At 51.2% G+C, this 15,278-nt stretch overlaps 3 protein-coding genes across 3 annotated transcripts; 2 read left to right on the top strand and 1 right to left on the bottom strand.

The window, feature by feature from the left end:
- The first annotated feature begins 3,567 nt into the window (after nt 1–3,567).
- Nucleotides 3,568–5,234, top strand: LOC34621830 (HD domain-containing protein 2). Its single transcript, XM_022735019.1, has 4 exons — nt 3,568–3,758; nt 4,001–4,185; nt 4,514–4,572; nt 5,091–5,234. The coding sequence occupies exons 1-4, from the start codon at nt 3,568–3,570 to the stop codon at nt 5,232–5,234; spliced, it is 579 nt and encodes a 192-aa protein (XP_022589220.1).
- A 2,776-nt stretch (nt 5,235–8,010) lies between these two features.
- Nucleotides 8,011–11,381, top strand: LOC34621831 (adenylosuccinate lyase). The gene is made up of 10 exons (XM_026336598.1): nt 8,011–8,124; nt 8,240–8,306; nt 8,417–8,523; nt 8,683–8,859; nt 9,078–9,187; nt 9,372–9,486; nt 9,673–9,809; nt 10,086–10,217; nt 10,561–10,774; nt 11,193–11,381. The coding sequence occupies exons 1-10, from the start codon at nt 8,011–8,013 to the stop codon at nt 11,379–11,381; spliced, it is 1,362 nt and encodes a 453-aa protein (XP_026192383.1).
- A 379-nt stretch (nt 11,382–11,760) lies between these two features.
- LOC34621832 (quinone oxidoreductase PIG3) lies at nt 11,761–15,007 on the bottom strand. Its single transcript, XM_026336597.1, has 10 exons — nt 14,911–15,007; nt 14,635–14,748; nt 14,274–14,350; nt 14,040–14,097; nt 13,874–13,948; nt 13,519–13,623; nt 13,107–13,182; nt 12,627–12,704; nt 12,228–12,408; nt 11,761–11,892 (listed from the first exon to the last, which is right to left on the bottom strand). Exons 1-10 carry the CDS (start codon nt 14,930–14,932, stop codon nt 11,761–11,763), a joined length of 918 nt encoding a protein of 305 aa, XP_026192382.1. The 5' UTR covers nt 14,933–15,007.
- Nucleotides 15,008–15,278: the final 271 nt, after the last annotated feature.

Consider the following 15,278-nt stretch of genomic DNA (forward strand, 5'->3'; position numbering starts at 1 on the left):
GAAGGATTTACATGCGAGCATTAGTTGCTTAGATATATTAATTAATACGTCAACGAACGCGCCGAGACACCATATTCTGTGATCGCTCTAATAATAAACTTTGTTCTCTCTCTCTCTCTCTCTCTGCCTCTCTCTCTGTCTCTCTCTCTCACTCTCTCTCTCTCTCTCTCTCTCTCTCTCTCTCTCTCTCTCTCTCTCTCTCTCTCTCTCTCTCTCTCTCTCTCTGTCCCTTTTTCATGGCATACACCGCAAGTCCGCACCCTTGTGGCCACGCCGCCCCGCGCTTTTACGACTGTCGTGCATCCGATGCGTGTGAACGCCTTTTTTTCAGCCTCAGCAAATGCCGTTCCACAGTCTCCGGCCTTAGGGGCCCTCACTTCTGATCAGGGGGGTGCCTCTCCTTCGGTCGAGCTATCTGCCTCCAGGGCAGCCCCTGCAAACTCCGAACCGCAGGCCGATGCAGCAGCACCTCCAAGGCAGCACCCGCAGGCAGCTGCCGCAGGAACGGAAGAGCGCACGGGGGAAGTGAATTCAAAACTCCCGGAAAGCAAGGGCTGGGGCCGCCTCAGTTCAAAAAAAAGAGAAAAATCACAAAACGTGCAGCAGGAGGGCCAGAAGGCGGGTCAGACGCCGCTGCCCGCGGCAGCAGCAGAGGCCGACATGAAGAATCCACCCAAGAAGAAAAAGACATTCTCGCTCTTTGGAAAGCGAGAGCAGAAGTAAACACTAGAACTCAGAACCAACAGACCCTTCTAGCGAGAAAGGGCGAAAGCAGCCGCGTGGCGGAAAACGAAGCAGCTGCGCGTATTGTGTACTCAAATGCGCACTTGCATGCATGCACACATGCGCGTCTACAAGCAGTCTGTAGAGCCTTCCTACGCATGTCGTATCTGCCGAAGGGGCATCCGACTGCGGAAGTGTCTTCCTTGATAGCGTGGGTAGAGAGGCCCCTCGCATGCACCTGACGCGATGCGCAAGTGGGCGTGGAAGCGCGCGCATACCGGGGTCTGCAGTGGGTGCGTGTAATTAGTGTTCAATGTACGGCTGGTTGGCGAATTCGTGGCCAGTTCAAGGGCTGTAGGGAAGTTTTGATGTCTGTGTGAAGATATTTAGCAGAAGGCTGCTACACAAATCGACTCGCAACAGTAAAACGAAGAGGAGGAGGGCGGTAGAAAGGGCGCTGCTTCGCTTTGTAAAAGTCAGGACTGGCACAAAAAGGGCTGACACCCATGAGTCTTCTTAGAAGGAGGCCCCTCAGCGAATGCGTCTAACAGGAGGAGGGTTCCACCAGCAGGCGCAGGTCGCTGATTGGAGGATCTTCTCTTAAACACCCCTCGTCCCTTGGACAAGGGCTGAAGGCGCATCAGGACGCCAGGCACATCAACCCTTGAGACACATAGCGGCGGCTGTCGCCAAAAATGTTCTAACAAATCGTGCCTCCAAATAGGGGATATGGGCATGTGTACAAGCGCCTATAAAGCAGGGAGCACAGGCGCTACGGTTAAGTGGTACGTATATGGCTAAGGTGATTCCCCTTGAGCTGCTGAGCTGTTCCCCTTGGTAAAATCGTTTCTGAGACGTGTACCAAGAGTAGATGCGATGCCTCGAGCTCTGGAATGCTCACGGGGACACTAGAAGAAATAAAGGGGGGCGCTTCCCCGAGTTCCCTTGCCAGGTTGCTCGACATTATTCATGCGGCCGCTCCAGCATTACCTGCTGCTGCCCGAGCTTGCACGACAGTCCACCATCTTGTGCAGCAGATGGATCAACTCGCCCCAATCAGTCTGTAAGGGACCTTGAACAGGACCCAACCACGTGTGACTTGAGCGATGATTCATGCAACAGGTTACTACTCAGTTTCACCTAGATTTCAGCCTATTCCTCTTGTTAGCGTTGGGCCCCACACCTCTCCTGTCCAGTCTCGCGTGCCACACGCAAGCGCTACTTGGCCCCTTTTGCGCTAGAGACGCACTTAGAGGCGTCATCGCCAGGGTGCGATGCAGCGCCACGCATCTTTCCAGGATTTCCGGAACCTAAGTGGGCTTGCTCCAGGATGCTGCTGCACTGGGCAACTGCATTTTTCTGTACTACAATGAATGACGAGTAGAGAGCACTGCCGCCAGCTGGATGGAAGCGTGACAAAGTCTGGAGGACACTTCTTCAACGTGCCTATGTGGAGGAATTCACGATTCTAGCGTGTTTCACGGGGAATTCCTTTGAGATACTCCCGTTGCAGCGCCCCATGCTGTGCTTGGTATGAGCGACGGGATGCCTGTTGTCCGGGCTGCGCAATCATTCGTTCGCCCCTAGTTTTGATTGCTGTTTTACTACGCTGTAGCTGCATCCATTACCACAAGCTGTAGAGTTTGCTCTGAAGCGTTGGGAGCATTCGTACGCTCTACGACGGTCATGCATAGCAGTGGCCTCCAGGGCACCTGCTGCAGGACTCGGCGCTTGAGGCGAGCTGTCTTGGCCCACAAAAGGTCAAGTACTTATTTATCGCCTTCCACGGAAGAAGGAGGGCTAAACATAACTGGTGAAAATACCCAATGGTAGCAAAGCTTCGGACTCGTGTAAAGAGGAAGCTAAGACCTGACTGCATTCTGTTTCCCGTCCCAAAATGCAAAATCCTAAACTAGAAGATAGTAGCAAATTTAGCTCATTGAATATTTGGACTTCACGGGCGCCCCAGGCGTGATATAGAACTGGAAGGCACTCTTGAATCCATGCCGAGAGGGTGTCACGGCCCTTTAATCCCCTTCGCCTCTATCCTAATCCCATCGTTCATATTATTCTTATCTCGCCCGTCAAAAGACTCGAGTGGCAAAGAGTCATTTATGTGATGCTTGCGGTTTGGCTGTTCAGGTCTCTTCATCCCCCGTCTGCTTGGAGGATCTGAGTTCGGATAACAAGAGCCCAATGGTTCGGAATTTCGGCAGCTTCCGGCGACGCGAACATCATAAGGCAGAGGAAGCAGCATTAAAAGCCACAATGGAACACACTTGTGAATGAAACTGCAACATGGAGAGCACTCAACGAGGTACTCAAACTAGCGTATCACGACAAAGCCACGTCTGAGTGCGCGTGAAGTTTGAGTGGGCAAAGTAAAAATTCAACGAATGCCACTTAGGTGACGCAATTTCCCCGAGTACACTTGTTCTGCACCTGACCTTGCCTCATGTAAACTACGTGCTGCCCCTGGTCTCTAAAGCCCCGTGGTCAGGGCCCCCCTTGAGAAGGAAGGGCCTTCCTTGTCTGAAGATTCCGCTGTACAAGGGGTGCGTCATTCTCTTCACCTACAGCCTTTTAGAAGTATCTTTCTGTTTTGTGTGCCCCTGCTGTGGGCGTATGCCCATTTTGCAGTGGATTTCTTGCCCCGTTCACTTTTCGGGGCGGTATAACATAAGTGGCATTTGCTGTTCTGAGATGCCTCATGCCGCACAAATCCACAATGATTTGAAGCAGGCTTTTATTGTAAGCTGACAATCTGCTCTTTAGGGGAGAAGGATACGCCACTGGCTCGTGAGAGCGCAGTAATGCCAATTTCTGTTATACTTGCATAGAAAGATGGAAGGCATTACACAGTTTCTCGGCTTTGTTGGGAGCATAAAACGATTGAAAAGAGCTGGGTGGCTGCGACACATAGATTCCAGAGACGCAGAAAGCGTGGGGGACCACTCATTCGGGGTTGCAGCTCATTTTCTCGCTTTATCGGATAAAGATCTTTGCGTCAATGGCCAGTGTGCCGACAGGAGTCGGTAAGAAAAGCACATTAGCTTTCCAACGTAGCTCATTTCTTCCCTTGCACTGTCTGCTCGTGGGATACCCTTAACTTCCTGACAGTTAGATTCACTGTTCCTTTTGTCGGCCACCGATACCTCAACAAGAGCCGTTCGCGCTGCCCTTTCCTCGGCACTTTTACTTCTCCCCATCGAACAAAATGCCAGGTGTCTGACTGCACATACACTTCACTTAACATCTGAGGCTTTGCTTCGTTCAGGTGTATCATGATGGCTCTGACCCATGATCTAGCCGAGTCCATTGTAGGGGACATTACGCCTCAAGACCCCGTAACCCCCAAAGAAAAGGCAAAAAGAGAAGGCGAAGCCATTCGTACGATCTGCAGTTCTCTTGAAAAAACGCGCGCAAACGAACTGATAGAACTGTGGGAAGAATACGAGCGAGGTAAATAAGCGGAAACACGAGGAAAGTAATTGCAAGTGCCTATCCGTGTGGATGTATGTCTACACGTGTAGATGGGTGCGCTTTTTGCACACACAACGCTGCTTGCATGCGTCAGCACGAACTGACCTAACTTTTACGTGCACTGATAGGGTATTCGTGTTTCTGTGTGTGAACACCTTTAGGGGTACGTCTACTGCCCGTTGACAGATACTGCATTTTGCCATTTCATTTGACTTTTAGGATAGAAATGCCAAAATGCGTGTATCTGAAGAAGTGTAGTGCAGAGCAAGACGAAACGATCCCATCAGATGTGCTGCATCTGCTGTAGGTCACAGTGCAGAGGCTCAATTGGTGAAGGATGCGGACAAGTTCGATATGATTGTGCAGGTTCGTGCAGGCACCTTTCATGCAGAACCAGTTCCATTAGATCTATCCTCTAGCCCGTACTCTGCAGTTGCGGCTATGTATATAAAGTGCCATATAAACGAATGCGGCTAGTTGCTCATGCAAATGCTTTGTTGTTCGCACATGTGCATGCTGACACTATGATGTGTACACTGGTAGGTTACCCTGCTGTAAGGCTAGACATATATTTCCCGACGCATATAAGCTAATGTACAATGCAATTAAACAACATCTTTCGGTTAGAAGCCGCGGCAACGTCACACGTGTGAGTCGTGATTATTTAGTGCGTTGCGGGATATACGTTGGCCTACCAATTTTTGGAAGCGGTACTTGGTGTAATGCATTGATGCCTTATTCTTGGTGCTTCTTCGTACACACAGAGGCCACACGCTAAGTAACCATTGCAGCGGGCATTTAATTTCTTCTCCTTATGTGGACCTTCGCTACACGTTGAATCATAACTCCTAGATTGTAAATATTGTTTGGTTTGTTTTCTACAGGCTTATGACTATGAACAGCGATACGGAGTGTCTTTAGAGGAGTTTTTCGTGTCCACTGAAACAGTTTTCAAGACCGATACTTTCAAAGCTCTAAGCCGCAATCTTAGGGATAAACGCAACACCTGGATCAACAGCAAGCCCTAATCACTTGCCCAGAGTCTAATCCCACCAAAAGGATAGCACCTTTTTCTGTTTATCTTCAGTGGGGGACGAATGAAGGAAGTGGGAAGGACGGAGATACAGACAAAAAACATCTCTTTTATTACTTGATTTTTTGCACTGGCGACAGCGCAGATCCATAATAGACCTGCGCATGCCGTTGTCTTTTCTAAGGCTCGAAGGCCTCGTTCTGCCCATCTGAACAGCTAAATGACTGCAATTAATGTACATGCACTCCAGCAATCAAAGGGACCTGTTTTGCCGGGGCGTGCATTCTTTGCCCCACTGAAATTTTCGGCACTTTGTCCCAGTACAAGCGATCGATAAATTATTCCATTTGTCTCTGGATAACTGGAGGAAAAGTGGAGAGGCCACTGGCCATGCGTGTAAAGGCCTGAAGGCATTTGTAAGGCATACGGAAATAAGCTGGAAAGGCGCGCATTGAGACAACTCGGGTTTTGTGTTCATTATTTTAATTCCTTGCCTCTGCATGGTAATCATGCCTTTCAACTAAGACATGAGACTCTCAACGTTAGAATGACAGCTTCAGGCGGACCGTATGCCCACGCTTTTTTTGTCCTGGATCATTTTCCATTGCACCAATCTAAAGATTTGCTTGTTGCGATAGCTCCTACATTGTGGAATTCACAAAATCGTGTTGAATTCCTGCTGCAAACTCAATACATAGGAAGCAAAAAAGAGGCTTCTCAAACGATAGACTTAGCATTGATGTAGCTGCTGGGTCAGGGGCTTTTTCTCTTTGGTCAACGCCGGCTTCCTCCGGAGGAATCCTTTCAGCGTATAATCTGCATATCGACTGCATTTGGTGTTTGCATATATCAAATGGTATTTAAACTACGAGTATTTTGCAATTTTTTAATTCCACTATTTTTATAGTCTATGCCAAACCGCTGAGGCCTGCTCCATCTGCCATGCGCTTGGCCTCAAGTGGTTCATTCGACCTAAAGAGAGACATCTAAAGTAGATACGATAATCCTCCTGGCACAGGTAGTATTGCAGCTAATCCTTTGGCCTGTCGCTCACACCAATTTTGTGTGAGTGAGATGCGTCCAGGTGGGCTGCCTGCACACCCCAACCATAACCGGTCCAGAGCGAATCGGGGCCAGCTCACTTTCTATGAACAGCGTTCAGGCTAGGAGCTACTGGAAAAGACAAACGTGCTCAAAGGCGTGAGTGAAACTGGAAAAAGTTGAAGGGGATATCCAGTCACCACCAGAGTCTTCCGGGCGGCGGAGTCACCCATGATTGCCTAGGAGAACAGCCGGTCTAACAAGGCTGAAAGGTCGGCTCGTTGTTTGGCGACAGGGTTCTGGTAGTCATTAAGCTGCTTCAAATAGTGCGCCGTAGGACTAACATTATAACGAGTCCCCAAGCGCCTACATCATATGAGCCTAATGAGAGAATGCTTGTAGTTGCCAGCGCAGCTTAGGGCCCCAAACTGTGAAGCCAGAAGACGCCTTTGACATCCAATTATCAAATCGTACAGCAAGTTCCCACAGTATGCCCATCCCGAGGAATGCCCAAATTCACTTTTGTGCGCTGCCCCGTATCTGGGAAATTACCAAAAAAGAAGGGCAAACACCCCTTGAGCGCCCATACACTGCAGCTGAATTCTTCAAGAGCTCACTAACGTTCTGACCTTAATGGTTGTTCAAGGAACCCGCATTCGTCGAGCAGACCACTATGGCTATTGCAGCTGGGGCCGTTGCACGAGAAGCCCCGGTTCTTACAGTGCCGGCACGAAGAGCTCTTAGACCAAAAAACTAAATAAACCCGACGAGCTCTGCACATAAAGGGGAAAGGACTCTAGATACGCAAAGAGGGTGGATTCCTAGGGCACTGTCAGAGGCTACAAACCCCCTGTTCCTGCTATTGGCACGTATTGGTCTGTGGAATGGGATGAGGGAACTGTTAGTGCCACTTTAGTCCCCTCTTCAGCATAAGCCCACAAGGATTTGCCTGTTAGATCATCAGCATAGAACTGGGTGTGTTGCCATTTATATGGCCTACGCCAAAAAAATTCGCTGCAGCACTCTCTTCATCGGAGGCCCCTCAACGCAGGCCATTTAGTCTTCTAGATTAGCCCTAAAAAAGCCTTCTTGTCGTCCGTTTGTCCTTCAAAAAGAATCTTTTTCCGTCTACAAGTCCGGCAAGTAACGATTACGTGACATAATGCTCTCTCTGGATGCCGTTTAGTCATGTCGGTGATGGCGAGCGATCCGTACTTAGTCTGGAGTGTCAGATAGCAAGGCGGTGTTGGACCCACATCTACAGTCCAAGACAGGCAAAAATGGTGCATTATCAAAGATCATGAGGGTTAGCGCTTTAGTTAGCATGTTAGAAAACATGTATTTGCTGCAAAGGTGCTGCAGGCTGCCAGATTACTGTAACTGCAGCCCACAGCAGACGGCAGCCGAAAGGGCAGATCATGCTCCACACGGCGAACATGCCTGTGCATGTGAGGGCTCCTGTTCTACTATTTTTGAGTTTTTAAAGTAGAAAATCGAGATTAAATCACGGCTAACAACCCGAAGAAGCTCTGTACGATGGAGAAGGCGGATGCACACCACCTATTCTGCGGGAGCCCCTAGACTCGCGGATTGCATGTCACAGGTATTCTAGGAGATAAAAAGACTGCTTTCTTCCATGATTGTCTTGAAGCGGGTTGTCGCCGAGCGGTAGCTTTCTTCAAGTCTTCCGCGAAGAGCCAAGGCCGTGGAGTCCAACGAGCACCTTGAAAATGGCGCTTTTTGCAAACATATGCCCTCTGGACGGCCGGTATCGTGAAGCCACAGACGACATTCGGAGAGTTTGGGGGGACATACACCTCATGCGACACCGAGTGTTCATCGAGGTCAGCTGCTGAGCAGGACGCAGGGCCAAAGCAAGCATACGCTAGTGCTCGCGCGATTCGCGTGTACTGCTGCGATACGCAGATTACGGTTCTTTTGTTTCTGTGGACTATGCAGTTGAAGTGGCTGGAGTTCTACCTTGATCATGTGCATTCAGAAGGCCCCATGACGGACAAGCAACGACGTATGTTACTGCCCTCGTGAAGCCCTAGTCTTCTCTTGAATCAGCCAACTTCATAGCTGTACTGCCTCACTCGATAGTGCTTGTCCTTTCGGGCGTGTCATGGTACTCAGAGGCTCTGCAGCCACTTTATGAAGTGACGGAGGAAGATCTTGCGCGCATTTCCACGTTTGAAAAGCAAACCAACCACGATGTCAAGGCGGTGGAGTATTACATTAGAGTACGAACGTTCAGGGTCTTGTGGGTACTTGATCTTGGGGCGTTTTGAACTCGATGAAGTAGGGATTTGAAGTGCTTTCCTTCGTCCGTTTCTTCCTGAGTGAGGAGGTAAGTGTCTCAGTGGCTGGCGTGGGTAGTTGTGGTGTCCGTTGATCCGCAGGAGCGCCTCTCAGCCGTCCCCTGCCTAAGTTCATTAAAGGAATATGTGCATATTTTCTGCACAAGTGAAGATATCAACAACTTGGCGTATGCACTGATGGCTACTAAGGCGAACACGGAGGCCCTCCTTCCCTCCATGAGGTGGCTGATCAACGAGCTGCAGCGAATGGCAGCCGAGGTACAGACTATGAAATAAAGGACAAAAATATAGATCCATGCTGCAATATGCGGCTAGCAACAAGTCGTTGCGGCGGCCTTTCAGAATTAGGGATTGCAGTATGGAGTGAGTTGTTCTGAGATTTCTGAGATGCTGAATTCTTTTGAAGTCGCCGTGTCGATCAAGGCATGAAGGCTTTCGAATTCAGCGCTAAGGGCATCTTCCTGCATACGCTGCAGCATGCAGAAACTCCTTTGTTGGCGAGGACTCACGGACAGCCAGCGACGCCCACAACGTTTGGGAAGGAGTTTGCGGTGTATTGCCACAGACTCAGCAAGCACATGCAGAAGTAAGGCGGTTGGTTGTGCAGGTGCAGATGTCAAACTTGGGGATTTGTCTTCTCTTCGAAAAGCCGCTCAGATGAGCGCAGGAGTCGCAGAGGGGGGATGCAAATTACGAATACAGGAAGAGAAGATTCACCCGCGCATGGGCTGATCCTCCGGCAGGGCTTTTGCACTTTTCTTGCGCCTTAGGCTTGAGGCGTTAAGGCCTTGCGGGAAGTTCAACGGCGCTGTAGGCAACTTTAATGCGCATGTCGTGGCGTTTCCAGACAAGCACTGGCCTGAACTGGCGCAAACCTTTGTTGAGGTGTGTGTCGTACGGCTTTTTGGACGTTGGAAGGGCGAAAAACAGCCTTGGTTTGAAAGTAGCATTGAGCAGCAAGAGAGAGGCTTCACAAGGCACTCGCTTGCGTCGTATGCTGAAGGGGATGGAGGGAGGAGGGCAGGATATGTTTAGTTCAAATTTTTCTGAGGGTGTGCGCTACATGTGCAGAGCTTAGGCTTGGTGTATCAGCCGCTGAGCACGCAAATCGAATGCCATGATTGGGTAGCCGAATATTGCGATGATCTAGCGCGTTTCAACACGGTGCTCATTGGCCTCTGTGTGGATTGCTGGACTTACATCTCAAGGCAACCCTAGACCCTCAACACCACACAACCCATAAGTCAACCCTCCACAGTCTCGAGATTCCGAATTCTGTGTCACCGTAGAGTGAAAAGCCTTCTTCCCCCCTTCCATGCGCTATGCCTGCTGTATGTAGCGCCTCGGGGTATCGCCACAAGAAGCACTGCCGCAGCGCTTCTTTTTGAAACTGTGGTTTCCCGTAAAGCGTTCAGAGGGGAGGCTCCCAGTAAATTCTGATCTGGGTCTGAAATTGACGCTGTCTGCGATTATGTGGGCTGCAGGGAGTTGCTGGTGCTCCGTCGCGCAGAGCTGGAGGTTGGCAGCAGCACAATGCCACACAAAATCAATCCCATTGATTTCGAGAATGCGGAGGGGAACTTGGGCTTGGCCAATGCCATGCTCCGATTTTTCAGGTGTATATTCGCCTGTATCACTTTGAGTGTGGTTCCCTCCACGTGCACTCACAGATATGCGTCTCCTGCGCTCCCCCCTTGCGACTTTTTCGTTGCTGACTGAGTGTAGTCCCTCGCTCTTGTTCCTGGCCTGCCTCCTCTAAAGATCCCATGTGCAAATTGCATGCGCGGTTGAGCTTGATGGTATCCTTTTTTTGTATTGGAAGTCTCACTACCGGAAGACTGCGGAGTGCAGCTTCAGCTACAGCTTTGGCATAACAAAATGCCAAGGCTGTGCGACTTACAGCGCACCGCAAACCGACGGCTTTCTTCGCATTCGTCGTGTGCTGCCTTTTATATGCAGCGGAAAGCTTCCAGTGTCTCGGCTGCAGCGCGACCTTTCAGACACCACATGCCTTCGAAGTTTAGGCTGTGCTCTGGGCTATTCGCTTCTGGGCATAAAATCCTGCCTCCGAGGATTCAAGAAAACAACAGTGTCGGCCGTGAGCGCCAGAAAGGAGCTGCAGCTCCATTGGGAAGTCCTGGCAGAACCCGTCCAGTCCGTTATGAGGAGGTTCGTGAAGCGCATTTAAACTCCTAGGGGGCTGCTTTGCAGCGCGAAGGGGAGGCGTTGGGGCAGAAGATGCATAACTTTTGACTTAGGAAGAGGTCCTGCTCAGCTGGACTATCTACCCGTGCACGTCGCCTCCGCTGCCCTCGAGGCAGGCACACATACCGCTAGAGAAGATTCGTGCAGGAGGCACTCTTTATCCTCCTTAGCAAAGGCCTTCACGCGTATATGGCAGGGCAAACAAGTCACAGGGAGGGAAGTGCAAGAGAGGCAGAAAGCCAGAGAGTTACCGACACAGGAGAGGGCGCAAAAGGACAAGGAATGGACGTGCAGACCAAGACGTGTAGTGGGAAGGTTGTAAATATGGAAGCTTGTCTGAATGATTGGTTCTTGTCTGTACGTGTGCATGCATGTCTCTTAGGGAGGGCCAGCCCCAGGCGTACGAGCAGCTGAAGGAGCTTACACGGGGGAACACTGTCACTCCCGAGACTCTGAGGGCGTTTATCGCGAATGCAAAATTACCCGAGACGGACAGGGAGAGGCTTCTAAAGCTTTCACCAGAGACGTATACTGGCATCGCTAGCCATCTAGCTGGAGGGGTGCAAAGGAAATAAGTCCCTGCCGTTTAAGCTCGAGTGCTGTAAGCCCCGAGATTTTGTCTTTTAGGAACCCTGAAGTTACTACATTAGTAGATCTGCATCCAGTGATGCAGACACACATTCACGCGACGACGGGAGAGGGAGAGGAGCTGCAGATGCTCTCGCACCCCGATGCGCGCTGCTGCAGGACGCAGCCATTGGCGGCCATGGAAGCGATTTTATGCCAGCCGTTCGCTAGATACGGGCTGACAGTTTAGCCATGATGGTTTTGCTTGTAGAACAAAGCCAGCCTTTATAGTTCGTGCCCTAAGAAGGCAGTACGTGTGAAACAGTTCAAACGAGAACAATGGAAGGAGTCCCCTGTTAGCTCTAGTGTATATTAAAACTCCGGCTCTTAAGGCGTTCCGTGCAAGCTTGCAATGGCGCGGTCCAAAATAATGACGACTTTGCCAATGTTTGCGGACTCCTGAAGACGTTGGTGCGCCTCTTCCGCCTCTTCCGCGCCGAATGTGCGGTCAACAACGACCTGCAAAAAAGTGCAGCAGCGCATGCGCCAAATAACGCACCCATGCCTTGAGCTCTGCTCTTCGCCGCTATCATGAGATGTATTCGTGAGTGTTGTGGTCAGGGCATTCGATCACAGGTTTTAGGCTGTGGACGCATTTTTCGCGCGCAATTCTTTCGCGCTCGCCTTCCTCTGTCGCAAGTCGAATGCTGGCAGATTGTAAAACGTGAGTCTGGCTGATCGTCTCCCCCGTCCGCATTGGCACTGGGGCTTGGCGCCTGCGCTGCTCGCTCTGTGACCACTACACCGCAATCCAGGTGCTCTCCCCCCGTCAGGGCGCAAATTCAGCAACCTGCCTTAAGTGTCCCGTCTGCGAGTTTTGGGAGAATGTCTTGCTTAAAGTTCGCGACAAGTTCTTTCTGGTAGCTCTCACTGCGGCTCCGCAAGGTCGTGGATAGGAGTCGTAGCCGCTTTTGCAGCAAACTCGCCAAGGAGAACGACAGACGATGCCCCCCTAGGCTGCCGTATAAGATCCATCTAAGCCACAAGCAAGACTCAAACACTTTTTAGTTCCCTGAGCACTTCTGGTTTCTTCCGAGGCCTCACACGAACCCTGGTCGCCGCGCACCAGCCCTCTTCGAAACCCCCCATCGCCAACAAGGCCACAACGGCTCGGAGGTCGGCCTCGCTGTGGGTGTACGTACAGCCCGCGGGCAGCACAAGACGGCTAATCAAAACTCCTAAGCGCGGCTTACGTGCCGTCCACACGCAGTGCTTTTACAGTTTGCTCCCAGAGAGAAGCCCCCACGCAGTCGAGGACAAGGTCCACGCCTCTGCAGCCGCAGCGTACAATGCCGTTCAAGAAGTTGTCTAGACAGTTATCGCGTTCGCAGGCTGGCCGCTTGGTCCCGCCAGGCGACTAAAAAAGAAGCACCTCCGCAAGGGCCTAACGAATGGACATGGAAAATGCCACCTCAAGGAAACTCCGGAGGCCCATGAAATGCAAAGACCCACAAGCGTCCACACAGGACGTTTTATTCATTGTAGGATCACACGGCACAACGGCTTAAAACGCATGCAGCCAGCTGATGGCAAGTAAGCAGATACAAACGGCAACGCATTTTGGATGCCACTGAGAGGAGCCCGCCGCATGCCAGGTCCTTGGCCAGTGCTCCCTCAAGAGCTAAATTGCAAGACATATGAGCACTAGGGTCCAGATTTAGCTCTTCGCTTACTGTCCGTCGGTGCGTTTTAGTGCTTCGTCACCCAGGGTGTCTCCCAACAGCTTGTAGTTCAAGGAAACCGCCGCGCCTGCAGTAACGGTAAACCCAGACCCTAAGGCCTAGCCTGCGCATTAGCCTCCTGATCCTCAAAAGGGGTCTTGGCGAATAACGACAAGCAAGCCCACGCAAAAGATCGACGCGTCTAGAGCCCTAGAAAAAGAGGGTGATAGTTACTAGAAGCACGGGCATTCGCTCGTCTTTAACGATTCGGAGGAAGACGAAGATTGAGGACAGCTAGCGACATATCCAAGGTGATACGGAAGCACTGCTTGCTTAAACCGCGCATACTTCAGCCCTAGCGAGCATTCGTCACCGTAAGGCGGCAGTGGACAGCATGTGGCCTCGTGAGCCACGAGCCACTCACCGAGGTTTTCAGCGCACTGCAGTTTCTCCGGTGTCCCTGCGACGGCAAGCACCTTCGCTCCCGGCAGGAAAGCCCGAATAATCTGCAGGAGAGCCACGCCAACCCCTGCAAACAGCTCATGCAACAGCAAAAGGAATCTTCGCCACTGTCGCCTATGAGACAGAGAACACTCCACCAAGCACAAAACGCGCTCAAGCCCCTCCTTTAAGGACTCGGACACCCACACCGCTCACTAAGAGACACCCTTACTCACACACACACACAGAAAGAGAGAGAGATTGAGCGACACACATATGATTTCACAGACCAAGGCAGACGTGCGCCTATCAAGGGCTTATGGCTTAAAAGTTGTTACCCGATGCGGCTGCATACACAAGGATGCTCTTTACTCCTGATGGTTTCCCTCCGTTCGCTGGAAAGTCCGTTAAGCCTGAACCGGCATCACATGTCTCCCACAGCTCCACGCCTTGAAACCGTCTAACGCTGTATCTGCAAGCCCTGTCTCATCCCCACCAACTCACCTCCTACTTCTTGCAGCAACTGATAGGCGGTAATCCAGTTCTCTGGAATGCATGCCGCCTGAATATGTGCGAAGACAAACAAGTGTCTACAGCTTGTGGTTTTCCAGCTTGCTAGGTATTCCAGCTTTGAGGCCTTGAGGAGCACAGGATGGCTCCACGTCCTTGACCAGGGGATGCTAGAAGCAACTCGGATTCGAGTTCATACATATATATATATATACTCTAATAGCCTACCTCTTCGACTGTAAGGTTACTGGGAATGGGGAAGCATAGTTCAGGGCTTGCAGCAACGTATTCCGCATATCCGCCTCCTAGAGAGAGCACCAAACATGCAGAGCGCCTTAAGGCGTATGGATCGAGACTCCCGCGTGTTGCTCTGGACACTCAGAAAGAAAGGTTGAGCGGCCTCTCCCTATCCTCAGAGTCTGTAAAGCGGAGAGGGACTTGGTTGAATGACGCGCTGCAGCCTCATGCTCCTTGGCGAGCCCCTAGCCGGAAAAGGCAGTGAGCCTTTGCAGGCCTCCTCAAGAGTGCCAGGAAGGCTTAATTCGGGTTATAAGCGCACATTCGGGGGAAGGCGTGGTTATCTTCTTACCTGGAAGGAGGCAAGCAACAGGAGTTCCATAAGGGAAGGTGCTTCCAGAAACAACGACTCCCGCAGCCTCAGGTCCAAGGATATCTGTAGCTCCTTGGGGTGGGGGGTACTTGCCTGCGACGCACATGCCCAGAAACGTTACCTCTGGTTCGTGGAGGTAGATGAGGCGCTGAGCCGAGCGATTGGGATTTTGGGGGACATGCAACTATGCTATCGTGAGTTCAGGCTACAGAGGGGGATCTCATGTAAATTGGCTCCTCTGTATGCCCGACTAACCAGCTTTCTGCATCAGATCCATTCGATTTACCCCTGCAGCGCCAACCTTGACGAGGATCTGCCCTTGTCGCACCTGAGGGATAGGGGCCTCTGACAGGAAGAGGGACGGAGTCCCCTGCCTGCCAGCCGCCCTCGTCAACACTGCGCGCATGCGTTGCATTGCGATGTGCATGCTACTCTGCGAGGAGATTCCTCTGTAGGGTGTGCTCCAACACACTCGCCGCCACACACACCGGATCGATATCCTCGAAGGAGCGTCACAGTGCAGTGCAGTGCTTTACTGTATGCGCCTACGCATACATACATACATATATATGTAGATATTTCCAAAACCGTCTTCCTGAGCACCTCCCCTAGTGCTCCCTTTA

The sequence above is a fragment of the Cyclospora cayetanensis genome, unplaced genomic scaffold (assembly GCF_002999335.1).
Source record: "Cyclospora cayetanensis isolate NF1_C8 unplaced genomic scaffold, CcayRef3 CcayRef3_contig_138, whole genome shotgun sequence".
NCBI classification, from domain to species: Eukaryota; Apicomplexa; class Conoidasida; order Eucoccidiorida; family Eimeriidae; genus Cyclospora; species Cyclospora cayetanensis.